Source organism: Chlamydotis macqueenii, chromosome 26 (genome assembly GCF_036417535.1).
Source record: "Chlamydotis macqueenii isolate bChlMac1 chromosome 26, bChlMac1.mat, whole genome shotgun sequence".
Lineage (NCBI taxonomy): Eukaryota > Metazoa > Chordata > Aves > Otidiformes > Otididae > Chlamydotis > Chlamydotis macqueenii.
This window is the reverse complement of record NC_141581.1, coordinates 5,573,348-5,596,053: the sequence shown is the minus strand read 5'-3', so window position 1 is coordinate 5,596,053 and position 22,706 is coordinate 5,573,348. Positions and strand designations below refer to the sequence as shown.

Below are 22,706 nucleotides of genomic sequence, written 5' to 3'. Positions count from 1 at the left end.
AGTCGCGCCGGGGAAGGGCGCAGGACCCCAGTTTCGGTGACGGCCACGCGCACACGCGCTGCCGAAAACCCGAACCGCGCCAGCCGTGGAGCAGCCACGCGAGATTCGCCCGGTTACGGGCCGGGGATCAAAAACACGCCGCGAAGTTTGCGGAAAAAAAAAAAAAAAAAACAAAAACCAAAAACCCTCAAAACCCCAAGAGATCTCTTTTGCTTACCTTGCGCTTCTCACCGGGCCGGGGCACGCGGCGCAGCCGGGGCACGCGGCGCAACCGGGGCAGGGTTTGGCCGAGTCCTGGCAGGCGCGCCGGCCGAAAAAGGGGATATTTTGGTTGCTTTCTCTTTTGCTTTTGGTAAAAGTGAGGCACACAATCGCACCTCCTGCTCTGCCCCGCTTGGGAACGGCCGCGCTCCGGCAAGCTTTGGGCAGAAGAGGAAACGTCGGCCGCGGGGAGCTGCGCCGGGGCCGCCGCCGAGCTGGGGGAAGGCACCCGCCGGGCGCTGCGGGAGCGGGGGGCCGGGAAGGGCAGCGGAGCCGTGGATCTGGCGTGGGACAGCGCGGGCGGCCCATGCTGGTGTGGCTGCTGGCGGCGCTGGCGGCGGGTGGTAAGTGCTCCCGCGGCGCCGGGAGATGAGAGATAACTTCAGAAAAAACTTTCGATGAACGATTCGGGGGGGCGATAAGGTCTGGGGAGCTGTCGCCGCGCTGGAGACGCTCACCCAAAAACCACACGTTCCCGGCAGAGGGGGGAAACGGTGGGGTTTGGGTGAGAATCGCCCACGCGGCTGCTGCGATTCCCCCGGGCGAGGATCGCGGGGGTCGGACGCCGCTGCTCCTTGCCGAACGTGCCGGGGTCTGGGGTGCGGGAAGCCCCCAGCCGCCGCGCTGTCCCGCAGGCACGGCCGCGGACCCCGGCTTCTCCTGCTGGAAGCAATGCCGCTCGCGTTGGTTCCTCTGCTCCTGGCCGCCCCGCGGCCCCGCCGGCGACACCTCCTACCTCCTGACTCTCTGGTGAGCTGGGGACGGGCACTGCTGCGTCCTGGGGAGCCCGTGGGACGCGTCGTGCCCGGGACACTCGGGGACACGCGCCCACGGCGCCCCGCGTCCGCCCCATCCGGATCCGACCTCGTGCCCGCTCCCCCCGCAGCTACGTGACGCCCAGGCTGTGCCAGCGGTTCGAGGCGGGCGCGAGGACGACGTACACCCTGAAGCATCACCACGTCTACGTCCTCACCAACGCCACGGCCTGGGTGGAGGCGCGCCGGGGGGGCCACGTCCACAGGACCCCCAACCTCACGCTGTACCTCGACGAGGCCGGTAAGCGCCGGCGGGGCCGGGCCGGGCGCCAGCACCGGTGCCGATAACCGCGAGACCACCGTGTCTCCGCAGTCAAGCCGGACCCGCCGCCCAGCGGGACGCCCTTCACCAAGAGCGGCGGCCGGCTGCGGCTGCGGGTGCCGCGGCCGCCGTGCCACCGCGGGGGCTGGCCGCCACAGCGGGAGGCTCGCTTCCGGAGGATGGGCCACTGCGACTGGACGCAGGTAAAAACACCGTTTGCTGGAGCCGGCAGCGGTGGTCAGCAGCGTCCCGGGGGCTCGGTGACGACGCCACCGCCCCCCCTCCCCCGCCACCTCCATCCGTGTCCCATCTGTTTCGCCGCGTTATCGGCTCTGCCCCGTCCTCCCGGCCCCGGGATCCCGCCGCCGTCCGTGGAGATTATGCAGGCGAAACCCCGGATTAGACCAACGACGCGGGCGGACACAATCCGGCCGCTCGTCCCCAGCAAACCCCCCCCCGCAGCTGGGACCCCCCCCCTGCTTCCCGGCTGCTGCCAGTGGGGTCCCGGGGCCGAAGCCATGGTCCCCCGGCCAAGGGGACCCTCCTGGCCACCCAGTTTGGCTCCCCCAGCCCCTGCGATGTTCACAGGACATGGCAGCATCTGCTTTCACGTCCCAGTAACATACTGGCCTTACTGGGTGGGCGCCTCCGTCCCTGGTTCTCTCTGCAGGTGACGTGCGAGTCGGTGATGGAGGAGGACGACTCAGGTGGGTTGAGCCCGTGGGGACGCGGGGGCCAAGCATCTCCCGGGGGAGCCCCCAGGTCCTGGTGGGCCCCCAGCACCCTGCGGTGGCCAAAAGTTGGGGAAACCGAACCTGCCCCTGCCCCCCCCCGTAGTGACCTGCACCCTGGGGCGGGACGGCGCCTTCGAGGTCCAGCTCCGGCACAAGCCCTCCCACTGGAGCAGTTACTGGAGCGACTGGAGCGGCTCCATCTTCGTTCCCGAGGGTGAGGAAGAGGAGCGGAAGCAGACGAGATCCCGACGGCTCCCCAAAAAACGCCGATAGCCCAGCCGGGCTCGTTCCTCTTGCAGAAATCCTGGCGAGCCCGGCGCCGAGCTACCAGCTGGGAAAACTGGGGAGAGACGGGCAGCGGGGGCTGCGGCTGGACTGGCAGGTACGGCGACATCCCCCAGGGAACCCCCTCCCGCAGCCCCCCTGCCGTCACGTCCCCCGAGCAGCCGCCTGTCCCGTCCCGTCCCCAGCCAGCGCCCCGGGAGCAAGGGGACGTCACCTACACGCTGCGCGTCCGCATGCTGGCGTGCCGCTGCGCCTGGCCGGCCCAGGAGGACGTCGCGGTGCTGGGCGGGGAGGTGACGGCGCACAACCTCACCCTCTGCGGGGCCGAGTACCAAATCCTGCTGACGGCGGCCAACGCCGCCGGGCCGGGGCCGGCGTGGCAGCTCCGCGTGCCGGCAGAGCAGCGCCCAGGTACGCGCCGGGCGGCGGCGCCCAGCTCGCCGGCGGCCTGGAGGGAGTTATTTTCCCAGCCGCCCCTCACGCCGCCCCGTCTCATCCCAGATCTCGGCTTCAAGGATGTCCGCGTGGCCGGCGGCGCCGTGACGGCGCGGTGGGAAGCGCCGAGCCCCGGCTTCGTCTACTGCTTCGAGAAGCAGCCGCTGCCGGGAGCCCCGAATCCGGGCGTTTGCGTCCGACGGGATTTCCCTGCCGGGAGCGTCCATGTGGAGAGAGGCAAGGGAGCGCCCCGAGCCCCCCGCTCGTCCCCCCTGCCCAGGACGGGGGTTTCACAAGCATCCCCGCTTCCCACCCCAGGAGCACTGGAAGCGCCGGGCTGTTACCGCCTGGCCGTGCACGGCTGGGCGCCGGCGCGGGGCTGGGCCACCTTTGCCCTGCGGCACCACTACGCCAGCAACGGTTCGTACGGAAACATGCCGCGCCCGCCTTACCTGTAAAATGGGGGGGTTCCCAAAACGCTCCCCCCTTTTTTTTTTTTTTTCACATCCCGCTCACCATCACGCGCAGCCTCGCTGGCCCTGCCCGTCCAGATCAATGCCAGCGCCGGGGACGCCGCCGCCGTCGTCCTGCGCTGGAGCCCGTCCCCGCGTGCCGCCTGCCCTGGGGTGCTGGCCAAGTACCTCGTCTGCCACGCGGCCCGGGGGGACAACGTGACCTGTGAGTGGGACCCCCCTGCCACCCCCGCGGGGCGGGAGGAGGGTGCCGCTGCCGGACCCCCGCCTTGCTCGTTATCGTTTGCCCAGACGGCGAGGCGGACGCCGCGGCGTCGCACTACACCCTCCGAAACCTACGGCCCGGCACAGCCTACCGGGTGGGCGTTTGGGAGGTGACGGCGGAGAGCGAGGGGACCTGCAGCGCCGGGTGGCACTTCCAGACCAAGGCACTGGGTACCGGCTGGAGACCCCCCTTCCCCTCCCCGTGGGGCGCTCGCCCTCGCCCCGAAATGGCTCCCGCGTCCCACGCCGGTTGCCGGGGGACGGCGGCGCCGCCGCTCAGCCGTGCCCGTCCCCAGGTCCCCAGGGAGCGGCGTGGAGATCCAACCTGAAGTACCTGGGCATCTCGCTGGGTCTCCCCGCCGTGGCTGCCGTCTACCAGCTGAGCAAGAAGAGGTGACAGCGGCGACGGTGGCCCCCTCGCCCCCCCATAATCCTCCCCCCTCACCAACCACCCCCCCTCTCTCCAGGGCTCGCCGCCTTCTCTTCCCGCCCCTGCCCAAGCCCGTGGGCAGCAAAGCCGTCCAGTTCTCCGACGGGGAAACGGGCCCGGTGAGGAGCGAGGCGCGGGAGGGACCCTGCGCGGGACACAGGCGTGGGATGTTCCCACCCCAAAACACATCTGACCCCCAGGGCCAGCCCCGGCCAGGCCTGCTGGAGCCCTTGGAGAGGTTCAGCGCGGCGGAGCTGCTGCTGACGGAGCTGGACGCCAGCAAGGAGATGCCGGACGCCAGCAAGGAGACGCCGGACGCCGGCACGCGGCCCGGCGTGGCGGCTGAAGAGCCGGCGGCAGCGCGCTCGCTGGGCCACGATAAAGGGCTGCCCTTCGCCTACCGCAGGCAGGAGGTGCCCAGCCCGGTGGGATTTCCCCCGCCCGGCAGCACCGGCCACCCGCTCGGCAACGAGGAGGAGGAGGAGGAAGAAGAGGAGAGAAGGCAGGGGTTGCGCCAGCCGCTGGTGCCCATCGCCCTGCTCATCTCCGACAAACCCGTCATCATCCGGGACCAGGGAGCGTGGGACCCACCGCCGGAGACGTTGGTGCCGTAGCCACCGCCGAGCTGGGACAGCGGGGACGGGCGGCAAGGGGGGGATGAAAGAGGTGACCCACCAGACGCCCAGCACCCACCCCGCGGGCGCGAGGCCGCACCGGCGCTGCCAGGGATTTTTCTGCGTTCCAGGATGCGGACGGCGACGCTGGCGGTAAATACGGAGGGAAGGAGGCAGCAGGGTGCGGCCGGGGCCGAGGGGATTTCCTCGGTCGGATCGGGAGGAGAGGCAGAGCTTCATCCCGGCCGGCTGCCTCCCGCCACAGCGGGGGCCGGCGTCGCCCCGGCGGGACGGGGGCACAAAGGGCCGCCGCACCCAACGCCGGCTGCTTGCGAGAAGTAAAAAAATATACAAAAGTGTTAAATATGCAAAATTCAAGAAAATAAAGGCAAAATTCAAGAAAATTAAAATAAATCGTGAAGCAGCAGCACCGAGGTGCCCTCCCTTGCCCACCCCGGGCAGGCTGCAGCACGGGCTCAGGGTCGCGGGCGCCGCTCGGCGCCGCAGGGCTGGGGCCGGGGGTGACCCCGCGCAGGCAGGGGCCCCCCCCCGGTCCCCTCGCGTGGGGCCACGCCGCCGCCTCGGTTCTTATCTGGGGCGGAACTGGAGATGCTGCTGAAGATGAAGAGCGGTTTGTGGTTTTCGTCTGCCCTGTGCGCAGGGGCCGGAGGCGTCAGCGTTTTCTTGCTGAGAGCGCAAAAAATTAAAAGGATTTAAAAAAAAAAAAAAAAAGAAAAAGAAAATGAGGTTAGCAGCACGGGGAAGGCTGGGGAAAGCAGCGCCTGGCGCGCTTCGCGGGGATTTCACCAAAACGGCGCTCGCAGCGGCGGCACGCGCGGGCGGGAACCATGCCGATGGCAGATGACGCAGCGTGGAGCGCGGCCGGGGCGGCACACGGCTGCGTTTCGGTGCGTTCCCTGGGTGTCACCCCCACCAGCCGTGGCTGGGCTGGGGTCCACGGCTCTTCCCGGCGCTCCGGGGAGGACGGCCGGCCGCAATGGCGGCATCCCCGTGGGCGGGGGTCCCAGCTGGCCGCGTGCGCACAGGGCCCCCCACCACCGTGCCCACCGGTGTCCGGCACCGCACGTCCACCGCGCCTCGGGCGCCCGCGAAGCCACGAGGTGGCACCAGCCCCGCGTCCCCAGGGTGCTCCCCCACCGCCTGGAAGAGCAGATCCACCTTCCCCTCCCCGCCACGCGTCCCCCCGGCCCTCCAGCACCTCACATCCCTGGGGATCGGTTGGAGGCCGGGGATCTGGCATCCCCCCAGCCCCAAAAACCCAGCCAGAGCGATCAGATTTAGGGATTTTACTGGGATTCGGGTGACCCCAGGCTCGCCGTCGGAGCGCACCAGGCCAGCCGCGCACGGAGGAAGTATTTGGTTACCGGCTCGGCGCGAGCACGCGCTCGAGTTTCAGCCCCGGCCCCTGTTTACAGCCCATTTTGGGGGCCGGGGCGGTGAAGAAAGCGGCAGCGGGGTCATGGCTTGGCTCGGCACGGCTGGGCGGCGGCGGTAAACACATCGCCCGGCTCGGGGCCAGTGCCGCCGCCAGTTCATAATTCCTGCGCACGGAACAGGTTCAAGCCGGGACGGTCAGTCCCCACAGTCGCATTAAAAACACCCGGGGGGAGAGGGGGGGCCCGGGGGACACCCCCGCCACCGCCCTCCGGGGATCCATTGCACCCTTGGTGCTGCTCACGTCCCCCCCAACGCCTTCGGGGACAGCCCCGTCCCCGCTGACTGCCCCGTCCCCGCTGACAGCCCCCCTCATCCTTTCCCACACGTGTCCCGAGTTGGCCGGTGCTCTGCTGGGAACACGGCGCCACGCAGAGCCCACGGGCAAGGTGCTGGGGAAAATTAATTAAGCCGGCCTTGCCAATTAGCACGCACCAGCAGCTCGGGACTTTCTAATTAGTTTAAATTTCACAGCGCTGTTTTCCAAATGAGCCTCCGGAAGCTGCTCTCAGCCCAGCGACGCGAGGACGGCCGCCAGGCCAGCTTTCCCAGCCAGGACGTGACCTTCCCTGCTCTTCCATCCGGATCCAACGCCGCGTGGGACCCAGACGTGCCGCGGGGCATGGGTTATGCCCGGCGAGAGCTGCTGCCGCTCGTGGCCTGAGAACGGGCAACTCGTTACACCCACCGTGGGGGAGGTGGGGGGGGGCAAGCAGAGCGGAGCAGCCCCAGCCATCCGCACACGTGTACCCCGACACCTCCGTGAGCGGCTAATTTAAGACCCGCCGCCTTTTATTTTTAGAGGAGGACATCTGATTTTGTTCCGCGACGCCTTTTTGTATCGCCTATTTCTGGCCGGCTGTTTACAGCCGCCGGTGCCAGCGCGGCCCAGTCAGGGTGCCGTTGGCCAAGGCGCGCGCCGAGCATCCCTGCCCTAACGCGGAAAAACCTCCCCCCGCTCCCACAGCATCCCGGCAACGCGGCCGGGGATTTACCCCGCACCACCTCCACCTCCGCTCGCCCCTGCGGAGCGGGAAATTCAGCGCCGCATCCCGGGAAAGCGAGCGGCGGGGCCGGGATTCGGCTCCAGGATGGAGGGGTTTGACCGGATTCCCAGCCCCGGGGGAACGCGGAGCGTCAGCCCGGTTTTGGCACGGGGCGGCCAAGGCGGGTGCAGCCCTGCGGCCCCTTCCCTCGCCCGCGGGGTCTTTGCGCCCAGCCCCGCTGTGGCGAGGAGGAGAATCATTTTCCGGGCAGAAAGCCACCACCTGCACAATGCCACCCGCTCCGGGAGGGATTAGGGCACCATTCAGGAGCCGCTTGGACTTAATTTCTAAGCAAACAAACCAATCCCTGGGATTTGTCTTTTTTTTTTTTTTTTTTTATTTTATTCTTTAAGCAGAGTCCAAGCGCTGTGCCTCGCCCCGGCGTTGCAAAACCCCCGCGGCCAGGATGCTCGGGGGCAGAAAAACCCCTGCAGCTGGGGAATTGTTCCTTTTCCTCCCTCAGAAAAGCTTCTGGGGTTCCCACCCCCCCGGCATCACCGGCACAGGGCCTCGCGGCCGCACCCGAGCGGTGGGGAAGGGGCTGCCGGGACCGCAGCCGGCCGAGGTTCGGCCGCCGGCCGCGGCTGGGCTGGGGGCGTTCGGAACGCCATGGGTATTTCGGCACCGGCGTTTCGCAACTGCGCGGTGTCACAAGCGCCGCCACGCTCCTGCTCTGCGAACGGGGGCCCGCGTCCCCGCACGCGAGCTGGGAGAAGCGGTTAAAAAAAAACTCCTCTACCGCGCACAAAACATCCGGGCGAGGGCCGGAAATATTTTCCCTCTGCCGCTCGAGCGTTTTCGGATGGCTGCACGCGGGGCCGGCAGCCGGGGGGCAGCTCAGCCCCTGGCACGGCCGAAGCTTTCCAGGCTTTGGCAGCCGCCCGGCGCAGCAAAACCACCGCTATTGATTTTTTTTTTTTTAACTGAAAACTTATAATAATAATAAAGGCAATCATAAAGCGAGGGCGTCGGGAGCGGGGCGGCCGCCTCCTGCCCCGGCTGAGCGTGAAGGAACGGACGCGGCGCCCTTACCGGCGCAGACGACGCAGCCGAGCCGCCCGGCGTAAATGCATTTCGCTTACGCTGGCGGCCGGGGTTGAGCTAAAGATAACTGGCTCACTAAGAACCAGAAAACCCCCCAAAATCCTGGTTTTTTTCAGCAAAACCTCAGGGAAGGAGCTGATCCTGGAGCAAGCAACCTGCTGAGCTCTGCGGCAGCAAACGCAGGGCCGAGAGCCGTTCCCCCCGCCCCACGCGCTCTCGGGGTTTACCAGCTCTTCGCAAGCCGATCGACTCTCCCTCATTTTTTTCCCACACGAAACCGCCGGGAAAGCGGAGCGAACCGGCTCAGGGTCCCCCGGGAACCGGCTCAGGGTCTGCCGGGAGCGTTCGGCGGAGCGGTGGCCGCCCTCGCCGCCGGCCGCGGCCACCTCCAGCCGGCCAGGAGCCCCACGGGCTATCGCTGCTGCCATCGCCGGGCAGGATGCAGTGGCATTTACACAGCTGCCGAGCAGGAAAATCCCTCTCCTGCTCCTCACAAGCGTTTAAAAGTAATCAGGTGCAGGCTTGCTAACGAGGCCAGTAAAAAAGGGGAGGGGGCTTTACTGGTAAGCTCCCAGTAACGTGTGGGCATCCTTGCAATCAGAGCCACCGTCCCCCACAAACTGGCCTTGGCTCTTGGGTGTTTTTTTTTTTGAAACCAGCTCAAAATTGCTGTTTCTTGCTGGAGCGGGGTGGGGGGAGGACAAGAAAAAAGGCGCAGGACCCCGTTTCCAGGTGCTTTGAGAGCAGGGAGCGGCTGGGGGGATCAGAGCTGGGGGGCTGGCCAGGGCTGACCCACGGCAGGAGTCGCCCTGGGAATGGGGACCAGTGGAAGTGACGGCCCCCCAGCCCCTGCCGCTGGGTAGGGGGTGGCCGTGTCCCCACCAGCACCCAGAGCAGCCCCCTGGGGAGGGCGGCGGTGCCTGGTGCTGGATACGGCGCGCGAGCAAGGTTTCAGCTGCGGGGAGACGCGGTGGTCAGGGCGTGGGGTGCCACCGCGCCGCGTCCCCCGAGACGAGGGTTTCCGCACGGCTTGCGGAGCAAAGCAAACCCCGCCGGCGTGGGGAGCGGCACTGGGAGCAAAGTCCCACGGCGCCACATCGCTGGCGCGGGGCAAGGCGGCGTCACCCGCGGGTCCCAGCCCTTCCCCGCGTGCTGGCGTGGGAGCTGCGGCCGTGTCCCCAGCCGGGCCAGCGCCGACCCCGCGCGCCCTGTTTGCGTGCCAACACACCACGTGCTGCCGTCGGATGACTCGGGGGGGGGGGATTTTTTTTTTTTAGTGGTGTTGTTTTTCTGAACAAAGCCAAAATATTTGCGTCCCCGCGGGGACGACTCTGGGTCACCAAGCCTGCGACGCTGCGCCGGGGTCCCAGCGGGAGAGGGGACACCCGGCTCTGTGGGGAGGGTTCCCACTGGCTCCCGGCGCCGGCGGCCGCGGCCCCGGCGCGGTCCCCGCTGTTTATACATAGACATGTTTGTGCGCAGCGCCCGGCCCCTTCCTCGCTCCCAAACAACTGGATAAAAGTCAAAAAGTCATAAAAATTTTCCATTGCCCGAGGGAGGGAGCGGTGACCGCGCAAGGGGTCGGGTGGCCTCGCTGCGAGGGACCCCAAAGCGGGGGGTCAGCTCCAGAAAAACAGGGGGCTGGGGGCCATGCGGTGAACAAGGCGGCGGTTTGCCCCCGGCCGCCTGCGGCACCAGCCGGCAGCCGCGGGGGTCTCGGCGAGCACCGCAACGCCCGCGTGCACCGCCACCGCGCTCCGTGGGGACGGGACGCGCGGTGCACGCGACACGTCCATCCGGGTGCTCCAGACCCCGTTTTCCGGCAAAACCCAACGCCGGTTTCTCCGCGGTTTTCCCCCCAGCAGCCGGAGGGGCTCAGCGCCCGCACCGGCTCGGCCGCCGCTCCGGGAAAAAGCTGCGATTCCCGTCGAGCCGGGGAGGAAGGCCCCGGTGCAGGGATGCGGGGACTTTGCCTGCGGTTTCCGTGGGCGAGAGCGGCTCCGGCAAACAAACGGCTGAGTCAGCGGGCAGAGGACGCCTGCGGAGCCGCCCCGGCATGTCGGGGCGCACGGCTGCTTCCCGGCACCCCGGCAGAGCGCCGGCACTGCCGTGGGAAGGGGGACCCCGGAGACGCTGCTGGGACCAAGCCGCGCCGGTTGCAGCACCGGGGATTGGAGCAAAACCGAAGCAAGGCCTGGCGCTGCCGGGGACCGCGTGCGCGGGGACAGAGCGGGGCGTCCCCGCTTGGGCAAAATCCAGATTTATCATCACTGACCGCCCCCTCTGCCAGCAGAGCGGCCCCCGGTGCCCCCACGGTGGGCGTTTTGGGGCGAGCTGTGCCCCACGGGGCTCAGCCCAGCTGGGATGGGGGGGAGGCAGCGCTTGTTTTGGGAGCTGGACGGGCGCCCGGGCCGGGAGGCAGGAGCCGCGCGGATAATCCCCGGCCCTCGCTGGGCTGCGCCGGCGCCGGCACATTCTGTCCCTGCCAGCGCTGGGACGGTCGCGAGCTTCGCGTGTCACCCTCCCCGCAGCATGGCCGTGCTGGCCCCCCGCCCTGACCCCGCGCCGGAGGACAACAGCCGCGAGCGAAGGCCGTGGCCGCCATGCCGGGACCGAGCATCCTCAGGGGACAGGGAGAGCTGGGGGGAAGCAGCAGCCCCCCCAAAATGCTGCAGAAAGGGGCTGCGGGGCTGGGAGCCGGGCGCAGGGGTCCTAGCACCCCAGCACCTGGGGCAGAGGGGTCCCACATTTTGGGGACTGAATGGCAAAAAGGAAAAGAGAGAGGAGCTGAGCGTGGGGCGGGGTAGGGGGCGGCGTTTCCGTGCCCCTCTCGAGGAGCGGATTTTGCCGGGTGGTCCGGGAAGCATTTTCCACCACGCGGGGCCAAGGGCTATAAATACTCCCGGCACTGTCATTGCACAACACGCCTCCCGCCCGGCACCGCGGCCGGCATCGCCACACAGGGCACGGGGCCGTCGGGTTCGGCAGACCCCCAGGGACCCCCAGTTCCCCGGTGCCGATAAACAGGAGCTGCTCAGCGGGGACTTTGGAGCCGGGGAAGGTAAACAGCAGAAGGCCGGAGGGAGCACCGGCGGCGCTGCCAGCCGTTGTGAAAGCGCTGCCGGGGGGGGGGTCTGCACCTCGCCCCGGCTCCCAGTATCCAGACGAGGTATTTTTAGCCCCTCTGGGCTTCAGGAAAGCAGCCCTTGGCTGGCAAGAGCCCCAGACAGGCCGTGCCCCCCGCGTCGCTGCGCTACCGCCTGGCTCGGCAAGAAAATCCTGGAGGCATTTGCAAGAATTCCTGCTGGAAAGATCCCTCCCACGTGGCGAGCGGGAGCGGTGCCCACTGGCATTGGGTTCCCTGGCCCGGCGCGGCCTGTCCCCATGGCCGTCACCGTCACGGCGTGATGCGCTTTCCCAGGACGGCGCAGCGGGATGGCGGGGTGCTCGGCCACTCTCCTCCCCCTCCGGCCCCGGGAATAAGCGTCCCCTTGTGCGGCCGGGGCAGATGATCGGGGTCTGACCGGCAGCCCCCGGCTGTCCCTGCCGTTTGGCCTTGCCGGCACAGAATGGCTCCCTTGTGCCGCGCGGCGGCGTGGCGGAGGCTGGCTGGAGGGGGCCGATCACAGGGTTTCCTTCGGGGGCACCTCTCTCGGGGGGGTTGCGGCTTTGCCGTTGGTGCCCCCTTTGATGTCACCAAAAAGCCCCAGCGCAGCTGAACCACGAGGCCACGCAGCGCCGACCGCCGCAGCCGCCGGCGGCAGATCTGGGCACGCGTCTCCCCAAACAGGGACGCCAACGCATTCACTGTGAGGCCGGTTAATCCTCTTCCGAGGAAGATTACTCGGTGCACCGGGGATGCCGAATAAAAACCAGATTTGAATAAAGGCTGCACGAGCACCGGGCTCTCGCAGGCAAACACGAGGACGAGTTTATCTCCCGAGCTGCGGCCGGGTGCCTGGCCCGCTGCGGGAGCACGTGTTCCGACACGGCCACGGCCCTGAGCCGCTCAGTAAACAACAAAAAAAAAAAAGAAAAAAAGAAAAAAAAAAAAAAAATCGCATTCCAGCAGCAATATTTTTAAACAGCACAGTCTGTGGAGGACACGGCTAAAGCCCCAGCTCCAGCCCTGCTCCGCACGCGCCAAGATTCGCTGCGCTCAGCGGAGACACGGAGCACGGAAATGCTGCTAAAAAACAAACCGCAACGCAGGGAAGCCGGTGAGGGAGCCTTCCTGCTCCTCCTGCGCAGCAGCAGCCTTCTCGGCCCGGGGCTGATCCCAACCTGCCTTGGGAACGCTAGATCCTCGCTGGATCTGCCGCGTCCCCGCCGGGCTCCGGGGATGGAGGAGAGCGTCCGTCCCCCAGCAGCCCGGACACAAATAGGAAGCGAGTGCGGAAAAACACAACAGGATCGCTCGCAGCCCTGCTAACGGGAAGGGGGCCAAACCTGCACGGGGGCGGAGAAGCCGGAGGCACAGCACGGAGCATCGCTCAGAGCTTGCCGGGGGAGCCCGACATCCAGGCAGGATGAGGATCCACCCGAGGACGAGGGTCCAATCTGGGGGAGCAGCGCTGGCCAAGCGACCCGGTTAATCCCAGTGCGGAGCAGGACTGGGTGCAGGGTGGATGGGTGCCCACGGGCCGACGAGGCGAGGGGAGGGAGCGCTCCCGCTCCAACATCCCCACAGCCGCAGGAGCCGAGCGGCTCCAGGCAACGTGAAGCGTGGGCAGAGCCGGTGAGCAGATCCAGCAGAAAGAGAGCAATAAAAAAAAAAAAAATATATATATCCAGGCAACATCTGGGTTTAAAGGATGTATTTCAAGCCAAAATTCCCCAACAAAAAGTCATACAAAAAGAACAATCAGAGACAAGAGTGGTCATTACAAAAAGTGTTCACAGATACAAACACAAAAGTCATCTGAGCAATCCCCAGCGAGCGGAGCGCGGCCCCAGCGCGGGGGCCAAGGCAACGCCCGGCGTCGGTTGTGTGCGGGGAAGCGAGCAGCCCCGCGGGCAGGATTGTCTCAGTGAGGGAATGCAAAGGTCCTCAGCACCCAAATTCTGCTCAGGTCACGCCACAGCGAGCGGGGTCAGCCCCCGGCACGCGCGCTTGAGCGGTCCCTGCTGCAACACCTGGGGTTCCCGCTGTGTCCTCACCGCGCTGGGGCCACCGACCCCTCCCCGGGCGCAGGACCAAGCTCATCCTGAGCAGGACTCCCGGCCCCGAGGGACTCGTCTCCACTCCACCTCTCCCCATCAGCATCTGTGGCTGGTGGCAGCCTCGGACCAGGCTTCCTTCTCGTCTCCTCGGCCACGCGGGAGCCGCAGCTCCAACGCCCCCGCGGTGGTACCGCGGTTTGGGGGCTGGTGTTCAGCCCCAGCACGGGGCAGGCAGCGGCACATCGGGCAGCGTCTGGCGCTGACACACAGGAACCAGTTTTCCTGTTCTTGGTAAACGGCACCGAAACGCCACCACAGATCGTAAATCCGTCCCCCGAGTCCTGTGCCCCGGTACCAGCCCGTGGGAGCCTCGGCGGTGTCGGCAGAGCAGCACAAACCATTCCCCCTGTGGGCACCAGCAGGCTCGTGGCAAAGGTTATCAGCAGCGGACAAAGCCCCTGCTTCATCCGGCCCGAAAAAGGCCTTTTACTTCCGCAGGGAACTGCAATCCTGGTGAGCCAGCGCAGGAGAAGGGCTGCGCCTGCATCACCACGGGACTCAAACCCCGAGCAAGATTCTCCAGAAATTCCAAGAAATACCTCCAAGCTCCTGCTTTCTATGACAGGAGCTGCCAGAGCAAGGCCACCGCAGGCAAGGGGAGAGCAAATATCCCCCCTTTGAACCCCAAATCCCGGGGCAGTTATTAACCCTCCGCATCCTGCCCAACCACGCACGGAGCCGCTCCACACAGCGGAGTCCCACGTGTTCTCCTACCACGCACGAGTCCACGGCCCCACGCGTGCCGTCGGTCCGTGGGACGGTCCCGACAGGAGCAGCGGAGGGCAGTGAGCAGAGCCGGGCTCTCGGCGCTGCAGGAGCTCTGGTCTCACGGCCAACGCGTTCCTGTTTCCAGACCGAAGCGCTGTGAGGGTGCAAGCTTTCATCCCAAGGGATCGCCGCGCCGTCAACCGCATCCGATGCGCTTCTCTCAACAGGTCATGCAGCGAGGACGGATGTTGTCTGAAGGAGGGTTTGGATCAATCTGCAAGCCAAAATCAGAGTCAAAAATCTCAGTGGCACATCCCAGCCCCCTTCACCAGCCCTCCCAGCACAGGGGGATTTGTTACCTCTGAATACAGCGGAGGTGGCCGGAAGCGGAATTCCTGGATGTAGGCGAAGAAGGGACCTTCCAGGATGCCGTCGAGTTCACTGCGGCACGGCGGGGCCAGGCTCTGCTCGGCCTCCGGGCCGGACACGACCGCCGAGTATTCAGGGGGAGCTGAGGAGAGAAAAGAACCGTCAGGGAACAGGAAACGCTGGCCGTTGCGGGGACACACGCACGTAAAAGGGCTTCAAATCCACCATTTCCCAAACCCTCCCGGTTCCCAGGGGAAGGAACCCAGGAGATGCAGCACTACAGCCAAAAAATTAAGTAAAAAAGCAAAAGCTGGAGCAGGAGACAAGGTTGAGAACTCGCTCCGACCCTCGCTATCCACAACGGGTTGAGCAGGGGGGTCCGGAACACCCAGACGGATCCCGGGGAGAGGGAGACGCTCACCCTCCGGCTGCTCCGGGATGCTGCTCAGCCAGTCCAGGTTGACACTGTACTGGCTGCTGACGCTGGACGTGCGGCTTCCGAACGGGTGCAGCGGGATGGTTCCGATGACAAGCGGCAGTTCAAGGAGCAGCTTGGACGTCCCGGGAATATCCACACAAACCTGTGGAGCCAGGAGACAGCAGGGAAGCTTAGCCGGTGGTGTTTTCCCAGTCTGGAGGAGCAGGTCTCTCCCCAGAGCAAAGGCCAGAGCCGGCCAAGAGGGAATTCTTGCAGCAGGATGCAACAGGAGACGCAAATGCTCCTGCACGAGCGGCAATGGGGAGAGCAGCCACAGCGGCACAGGACGAACCGGAGACCCCGTACAAGTCACCAGCCCCAAAATCTCGGCAGCAGCCCAAAGCAGGCACAACGAGCACAGCTCCGGCGAGAAGGGGAAGGCTCAACGCGGAGCTGAGCCACTCGCAGCGCTCCCCGCGAGGTCCCTCACCTTCAGGGAGTATTCCACCTGGATGATGCGGCACTGGAGGATGGACGGGCCCACCGGCGGGATCTTCAGCGCCCGCCCGTGCCACACTTCCCGCTTCCCCGCCGCAATGGAGTCACCGACGATGCTGGTCACCACCGACTTCTTCTGCTTCTTGGTGCCTCGAGCGATGAAGGTCTGAGTCTGGATGATGGCCGCCTTGGGCACCACCGCCCGGCTCGTGCAGTTGTCGATCTCAGCAAAGATAGGGATGACCTCGCCTACCAAAACAGACGCACGTGTTGGAGGAGAGGAGGCAGACGGAGCCCGGAGCTCCCTCAAGGAATCCCCTCACGGGATCACCGGGGGCTGGCCGCGCTCTCTGGCACCACCAGCACAAGGTTTAACCTAGCAGGAGCGCGTTCCGAGGGGGGCACCCACATCGGGCACACCCGCTAAAGCTCTCAAATTTTTGGTTCAAGGGCACCAGCGTGTGGTCTCACCTGGGGTGTAGCCTTTTCGGTCAATCTTGGCAGTCACAGAAACCTGGCCACGGTTGCAGTACCAGGCACGAGCAAGTTTCTCCTTCGCACCTGCCTGGGGAGCCTGGAGAAAGGGAAATATTTAAGTTATTCAGTAAGAAAGGATGAAATTCTGAGCAAGCACCTCCCTCACACCGAGAACCTGATGGGAAGCATCAGACACTTCTGAGATACAGGACGCAAGATGCTGTCACGATGCATTAAAGTTTCCAAGAAACTAAGAGGCACAGGTGACCTCCGTCCAGTCCAGGTAACGCCGGAGGGCACGAGTTATGAGGGGCAAATATTCCCTCCGGAAATCAGGCCTGCCTTGCCACGCCGGAGGGGAGGCAGATGCCTTCCCCGTGGCCCTCCTGGGGAAGTTTGGGATGCTGCTGCCCCGAGGCGGAGCAGGGGGGGGCTCACCAGCAGCGCAGGCGTGTTGATGTCGATGGGTTCGATCACAGTGAACTCCTTCTTCACCTTCTTCACCGTGGACCAGGGTCTGTGCAGTTTGGCTTTCACCCAGTAGCGCACGCTGCCGTGCTTTCCCTCGAAGGAGGTGGCCAGGGTCCTGCGGGTAAGCAATGAGGAGTTCAGAAGGGCTCTGCCGAAAGAATCTCGCTCTCGAGGGGTCCTGCGCCCCCCAGGACCTGCGTCACGGGCCAAGCGGCTCCTCTCCCCCTTCGCACCAAGGCAACAAAAAACATCAGCTTACTCGGGGAGCTGGAAGGTGAAGGGGAACTCGTGCCTTCCTGCCTGCAGGACAGTGACCTCGCCATTGTCTGCGGGGAAAACAAATTTAAGACGATTATCTCCCTCCCGCAGAGCTTCCTCCCCAAGCAAACCAGCGGCGGGGACGTACAGCACCCAGCAAAAGGGCACCCCAGGAATACTGCCAGGGTTCAACCGGCGCAGCCGCGACACGAGAGCTGGGCACCCTCTGCTCTCCACGTGTCTCCAGGCACGCGCAACCCGGGGACACCGGGCAGCTTCACCCCGCGCTGCAGCCCAGGAGAGACAGCCCGGAGGTGCTCGGCCAAGCCCCCCCGTGCCCCCCAGGCTTTGCACCCCCATTCTGCCTGCGCTGCGCAGAGCGGCCGGGGTCCGAGGGGACCTCTGGGTATCACCCGGTCCAACCCCCTCTGCCCAAAGCAAGCTCCCGGACCTCCGCAGGGGTTTTCCAACGCCGCTTCCCTGCCAGGGAGTGTCCACGGCAAAAGGAGGGGTCTTGCGTGGGGCCAGACCCTCACCGGGGTGCCCGGCACAGCACCAGGGTCTGGCTGCGAGGGGTGCACTCAGCATTCGAGGTGTCTGCGGGGGTCCTGTGCACCCAGCCCCCAGGGTCGCCAGACCTTAAGGCAGTCATGCACCCAAATTTCAGCTGGCTGGGGTGTCTGCAGCACCCAGCAACGGGGGTGTCCCAGGCACCCAAATTTCAGCTGGTTAGGGTGTCCCAAGCTTTGCCAGGCACCCAAATTTCAGCCGGCTGGGGTGTCTGCAGCACCCAGCAGCTGAGGTGTCCCATGCACCCAGATTTCAGTTGGCTGGGGTGCCCCAAGCTTTGTCAGGCACCCAGATTTCAGCTGGCTGGGGTGTCGTGCACCCAGCAGCTGGGGACATGCCAGGCACCCAAATTTCAGCTGGTTGGTGTGTCCCAAGCTTTGCCACGCACCCAGATTTCATCTGGCTGGGGTGTCTGCAGCACCCAGCAGCCGGGGCGCCCCGGGCTGTCTCACGCCCCCCGTTTCAGCCCCCGCAGCCCACCCGCGGGTGGGTGCCGTACCTGGGGGTGCCAGCAGGGTGTCGCGGTGGCTGAGGAATTCCACCCGGTCGCTGTAGCTCTGCGTGTAGGCGGTGCTGGAGCCGGCGCTGCGGGACTCGGTCCAGTGGACGCGGGCAGCGCCCACCGCCCGCAGCCTCAGGGCGCCCAGCCGCGCCGCCGCCGCCAGCTCCAGCACCACCCGGCCCGACACCGCCTGCCCGGGGCTGAAGGCGGCGGGGGCCTCCCGCTCCGTCCCCTCCAGCACGATGAGGAACCGCTTCAGGCGATCGAAGATCATGGCGGGGTCCCTGCGGCACCGCGCAACGCCCCCGCCGCCGCTCGCCCCGCGCTTTAAGTGCCCGGCGCTGCCGGGGGCGGCCCCGGCGGGGCGGGGCGGGACGGGACGGGACGGGGCGGCCCCGCCGGGCCCTGCAAAACAAGGCAGGGAGCATGTGCGGGCCGGCCTCCCCCCGCCTCTTCCCGGCTCCGTGGGAGGGTGGGGTGTTGGCGCGGGGGGGTGCGGGTCCCGTCCTCACGCCACGCCGCGCCGGGACGTCCCGGAGCGGGGTGGCTCGCGGGGACCGGACACGCGTGTGTGAGGCGTGAGCCCCGCGTGTCTGGTGCGGTGTTGCTCAGTGTGCCCCCCCAGCCCCCCCTCCTGCGCTCCCGTCCCTGTCCCGGCACCGGCCGGACCCCACGGCCCCAGGGGGATGTCCCACGCGGAGCAGCCCCCCATTTCGTTCCCATTCCCACAGGCGAAGGCCTCGCTGCACGTGGACCCCCATCTTCCCTTTCCCAAGAGCCATTCCCAGGGGTCGGAACAGGCCGCAACCGGATCGCGGCTCCTCGCGCGGTGTGGCCGGGCCAACTGGCGACGAAGGGAAAACTGGTCTGGGACGCGGCTTCGCTTTTTCTGAGAAATCCAGACCTGGCTCCGGTTCAGCCCGTGCAATCGCTGAGCGAGCGACACATCTCCCCTGCGCTTTTTAACCAGGAGAGCACCGGTTTTCTACCGGCTCGTGCTGGGGTTCGTGTGGCGTGGCGACAAATCGCGCCCGCGGGGGCAGGCGCAGCGCGGGGGCTCGCTCCGTCGGCTGCATCTGCGGCTGCTGGGGCGCAGCGGGGGTAAAAGCACGAAAACCGGGAACCGGTGATTCTCAGGGCGGACACCGCCGTCGGCAGCACCCGGAGATGATGTAAAAGGGAGAAAAAAGGGGTCTAGACACCCCCAAAGGGTTAATGCAGTCTTAGAAACTTCTACTTTAATCACGATTGTCACGTTTGCAAAGCACCCCGGGCAAGGGCTGAGGAGAAGACAAGAGAGGCATGAAAAATGTTACTCAGCATTTGGTCGCCAAATTTTTGAGGATTTTTGAGTTGCTCCTAGTCACGCTGGGCAGGACCCGCTGTGCTGAACTGGGCTGATCTCAGGCACCGAACATGAGCGAGGCTGAAGCCTTGCAGAGCTTGAGCTGCCTCCAAAGCCTAACTGGAACTGCCTGCCTCCCTCCCCGAGGGAAGGGGACCGTGGTTTATTTTACGTGCGCGACCATTTGCTGCCACAAGCAAAGATGAATCATAGCAAACGCTGCGAAGGGAGAGGGGAAGAAGGAAGGCAGGCACGTCACAGCATGAGTTAACTGGTGAGGGCAGCTCTGGGAAGGCGCCTGGTGTCCCCGCTGCGATGTTCGGTGACAGTAGAGGTGGCGGGGCTCTGAGAGGGGCTGGAGCCTTGGCCGGGCCGAGGCAGCTCCATCCTGCGCTTGGCATCTTCCCCCTCCTGCCCGTCGGCACACGCCCCTCCGCCCGTGACTCAGCCTTCGCCCACGGGATGAGAATCTCTGCAAGCCGCCCTCCTGTCTCAGCCACATGAGACGGCCGCAGCTACCCCTCTCCTTGCCTCCGCGTGGGGCAGGAAGCCCCTCTCTGACCTCTTTGGGACCCCGGCGATGGGAGAGGGTCTCTCGTCTCTCTGGGGATCGCCGGATGCAGGGGCTGTGGGACCACAGCCGAGGCCTTTCCATTCAAGAACGCTCCTGGGTGCCCAAACCCAACTAAAACACAGGCCAGGCTCGCCGCGGGATAGATCTCCAACTCTTCAGCCCCATCTAGAGTCTGGCCAGGCTTAAGCCGGTCCCAGCAGGAGCTGACATCCAGCCCAGAGGGGCTTCTCCTTTCCTGACCCACCGCAGGGACCCGGTGGCTTCTCCTCACTGATCCCGGAGGGCCCCGGGAAAGCCAGAGAGAGGGGAAGGCAGCAGGTAAAAAGGCGCGTCAGCAGCTCTGCCCTGACCCAATATCGGAACAAGACGGGACAACGCAGAGCCTTGCACAAGCGCACGCTCCCGGCCTGAGGAATAAGCTCCGTCCCTGCCGGATTTGCGAGTGTTGCGTATGTACGAGGATTAGGGTGCTGGCCCGGGGCCGCCGCACAACGGAACGGGAGCCCCGATGTGCTCCTAGCTGACGTGCCATAACTTTCCTGGATGTCTCCATGAAAATAAAATGACTCCTAGATGTTTGCCTCTCGGCGGGGCAGGACCTGCACCTCTGGGGAGTGCTGCGGGCCCCTCGGACCGGAGGCATCACTGCACAAAAAGCGGTTCCGTTTCCCAGGGCTCTCTCACATCACCTCCTGCAGAAGAGTCCAGGGCTTTCCTCACCTTGCCTTTGCCCATTAACCCCCGTCCTTCCCTCTCTTCCTGCCTGAGACGATTAGACAAAGCACATTTCACGGCCCTGCCACGCAGTCCCAACATCCTCCTTTCACCCTCTTTTCTTGTCTCACAGCACAGCACCCCGGTGCCAGCGCTCACCGCCCTGCCAAGAAACTGCAGATAAACTCACGGCTCAGGGGAGAGCAGAAGGGCTCTTATCTCTGCCTAGCTTCCCTCCTCTGCGCTGCCCCGTTACCATGACAAACCTCGCGTTTTTTAAACACCACGCAGACACAGCTGATCTCATCGAGAAGCAACAAGAAGGGAGCAGCCACAGGGATTTTTGGGTGATGGCACGTTTTCGGCAGCCTCTCGCCAGCTGACAGCAGGAAGGTCCTGACGCTGCCGTTGGGGACGGCGGGACAGAGCAGGACCCAGCGGGATCCAAAGGAAGCGATTTTGGCTGCAGAACTGCTCTTCTCCACAGCCCACAGCCTTCACTCCCTTAAAATGTTCTTGTGATCACGCGCCCGTGTCCCTCTCACAAAGCAGAAAAGGAATCTGCGTACAGAGACAATAAAATCCCAGCCCACAAGTTCTGGCGGGGCTCTCTGCTCCCCAGGGAGCCCAGTTCAGCTCTCCCAGTGCGATAAGTGACGGCCAGAAACCATCGGCTCCAAGCTACAGGAGTGCAGGGCGCTGGCGAGGCCGAGCGGCTCACGCAGCTCCTCCAGCCCCTGGCCCAGCGCCCTTCTGCGGGCGGCTCCCGGGGCTTCTATCGTACACAATCCCAGCAGCAAAATCCAAACATGCTTGCAGCGGCTTGTGGCTTCCCTACAGACATTTCCCGCAGCGATAATGGGGAGTAAAGCTCACCCTGTAACCTCACAGCTAACACGGCCACCATCCAAACACTGCAGCGACCAAGCGCTCAGGACCTTCTCCACTGGAGCTCAGGGCGAGGGCTTCTCCCGCCTCCTTAATTGTCATTGGGACCCTTGGCACAGCCGCAGCTGCAAAGGGGCCATGCACGGAAAAGCCACTGTCACAAGACAGAAGCTCCAGCGTAATGCAGGTGTTTGGAGCAGACGGCAAGGTGCAGCCATCCCGAAACAGAGAATATGACCCCCCAGCGCAGCCCAGAGACGAGAACACCTCCAGGAAGGCAGCTCACGTCCTCCTTCCATCACTCCAGTTCCCTCCCGCGACCTCTACGTTTGCCAGCGAGGGCTGGCGTGACTTTTTTTAGGTTGCACTTGGCCACCCACACAATGAAATGCCCTCAGCATCAGTGAAGTCCTACGGCCACCTCCGGGGCTGGACAGCACACAGCACCGTGTCACGGGGCCACCAGAAGCGGGGAAAAGGGGCGAGGGACCCGCAGAGCTATGACTGTAACGCTGTCATTGTCGGGAGGATAAAAGACGTGCACTTTCCTAAGAAAAGACAGAGTTAATGAGGGGATGGACAGCTGAGCTGTCCCATATCCCTCAGCTCTGGATCATCTCATCCCAGCCACACAAAGAATTCAAGCAGCTTGTCCTCTCGCAGTAGATCTAAGCAACGTGCCAGCTGGGCATGCGGTTCCAGCATCAGGAAACTGAAAACAAATATTTACTGAACTACTAAGTGCTCTTTCCACACTTGTGAGCAGACACTTCTATTTGCACTTCCCTGCGCAAACAGAACAAAAGCCACAACTCTTTCGTGCTCACCAGCCCCGAGTTTGCCGGCAGCCTCCTAGAAACCAGCAGCAGAGAAGAGGGTTTCCGAGAGGGACAACCCAGCTCGCGTTGCCAAGCACGCACCAGGGCAGAGGTCCTCCCAGAGGGGATGCCTGCAGTCCAAGGGGGTCCCAACCCAACGCCCCGCGCAGAGAACCACCCCCACGCCCCAGCCTTACCGGGGACGAGCTGGCAGCGGCGGTACAGGAAGGTCTGGTAGGCTGTGTAGTCACGGTAGACGGTGTTGAGCCCCACGCTGCGGCTCTCCAGCCAGTGCGCGACGGCACGTCCGCGAGCGTACACCTCCAGCGCCCGTAGCCGTAGCGTGGCGCGCAGCTCCAGCTGCACCCGGCCGTGCAGCAGCTCCCCGCTGCGGTAGGCGCCCCACACTTGCCCGTCCTCCAGCTCCACCGCCAAGCTCCGCACGCATCCCAGGGGCTGCATCGCTCCTGGCCCCGCTTATCCAGCAGCGCCAGGAGGCTGGACCCTGCCCAGGCTGAGGCGAGCGGGACAGGCAGCTGTATAGCCCTCCAGGGAAGGGAGGAAAGAGCAAAGGCTACGCTGAGATCCCCTAATTTATCCCTGCCCCTAACTGGCCCAACCCTGCAGGCCTAATCTTCTCCAGGGTTGGACCGAGACCCTGTTTTGCAGTGATGCTTTAGTGTTGACCTCATGTGTGCGAGGCTGACGCCGTGCCGAGGACGGGGCCGCAGAGACGAGTGACGTGTTTTTAAACC

The 22,706-nt window shown here is 65.3% G+C and overlaps 2 protein-coding genes across 4 annotated transcripts; one reads left to right on the top strand and one right to left on the bottom strand.

Moving 5' to 3' along the window:
* The first annotated feature begins 525 nt into the window (after positions 1 to 525).
* On the top strand, positions 526 to 4,971 carry IL12RB1 (interleukin 12 receptor subunit beta 1). Its single transcript, XM_086767470.1, has 14 exons — positions 526 to 605; positions 897 to 1,011; positions 1,148 to 1,317; positions 1,390 to 1,541; positions 2,009 to 2,045; positions 2,176 to 2,286; positions 2,372 to 2,454; positions 2,543 to 3,029; positions 3,111 to 3,212; positions 3,321 to 3,470; positions 3,557 to 3,700; positions 3,826 to 3,922; positions 3,997 to 4,078; positions 4,160 to 4,971. The coding sequence occupies exons 1-14, from the start codon at positions 569 to 571 to the stop codon at positions 4,571 to 4,573; spliced, it is 2,181 nt and encodes a 726-aa protein (XP_086623596.1). The 5' UTR covers positions 526 to 568; the 3' UTR covers positions 4,574 to 4,971.
* A 7,949-nt stretch (positions 4,972 to 12,920) lies between these two features.
* On the bottom strand, positions 12,921 to 22,702 carry ARRDC2 (arrestin domain containing 2). 3 transcript variants are annotated; one of them, XM_086767404.1, is made up of 8 exons: positions 22,149 to 22,702; positions 16,542 to 16,608; positions 16,250 to 16,397; positions 15,806 to 15,908; positions 15,327 to 15,583; positions 14,840 to 14,999; positions 14,409 to 14,560; positions 12,921 to 14,323 (listed from the first exon to the last, which is right to left on the bottom strand). In XM_086767404.1, exons 1-8 carry the CDS (start codon positions 22,411 to 22,413, stop codon positions 14,270 to 14,272), a joined length of 1,206 nt encoding a protein of 401 aa, XP_086623530.1. In that variant the 5' UTR covers positions 22,414 to 22,702; the 3' UTR covers positions 12,921 to 14,269. The 3 variants fall into 3 exon arrangements, with proteins under 3 accessions (XP_086623530.1, XP_086623528.1, XP_010119904.2); XM_086767402.1 differs by lacking the exon at positions 22,149 to 22,702 and adding an exon at positions 17,610 to 17,972; XM_010121602.2 differs by lacking the exon at positions 22,149 to 22,702 and having other exon boundaries at positions 16,542 to 16,915.
* Positions 22,703 to 22,706: the final 4 nt, after the last annotated feature.

What these genes read in the sequence shown, in the direction of transcription:
- IL12RB1 (XM_086767470.1), top strand. Translation starts at nt 569, where the DNA reads ATGCTGGTGTGGCTGCTGGCGGCGCTGGCGGCGGGTG. An exon ending in GAGCGTCCATGTGGAGAGAG is followed by an intron (nt 3,030 to 3,110) that starts GCAAGGGAGCGC and finishes TTCCCACCCCAG; the next exon opens with GAGCACTGGAAGCGCCGGGC. An exon ending in CCGGGGGGACAACGTGACCT is followed by an intron (nt 3,471 to 3,556) that starts GTGAGTGGGACC and finishes TCGTTTGCCCAG; the next exon opens with ACGGCGAGGCGGACGCCGCG.
- ARRDC2 (XM_010121602.2), bottom strand. Translation starts at nt 16,900, where the DNA reads ATGGGGGTGCAAAGCCTGGGGGGCACGGGGGGGCTTGGCCGAGCACCT. An exon ending in TCAACACGCCTGCGCTGCTG is followed by an intron (nt 15,909 to 16,249) that starts GTGAGCCCCCCC and finishes CCCTTTCTCCAG; the next exon opens with GCTCCCCAGGCAGGTGCGAA. An exon ending in CACCTCCGCTGTATTCAGAG is followed by an intron (nt 14,324 to 14,408) that starts GTAACAAATCCC and finishes TTTGGCTTGCAG; the next exon opens with ATTGATCCAAACCCTCCTTC.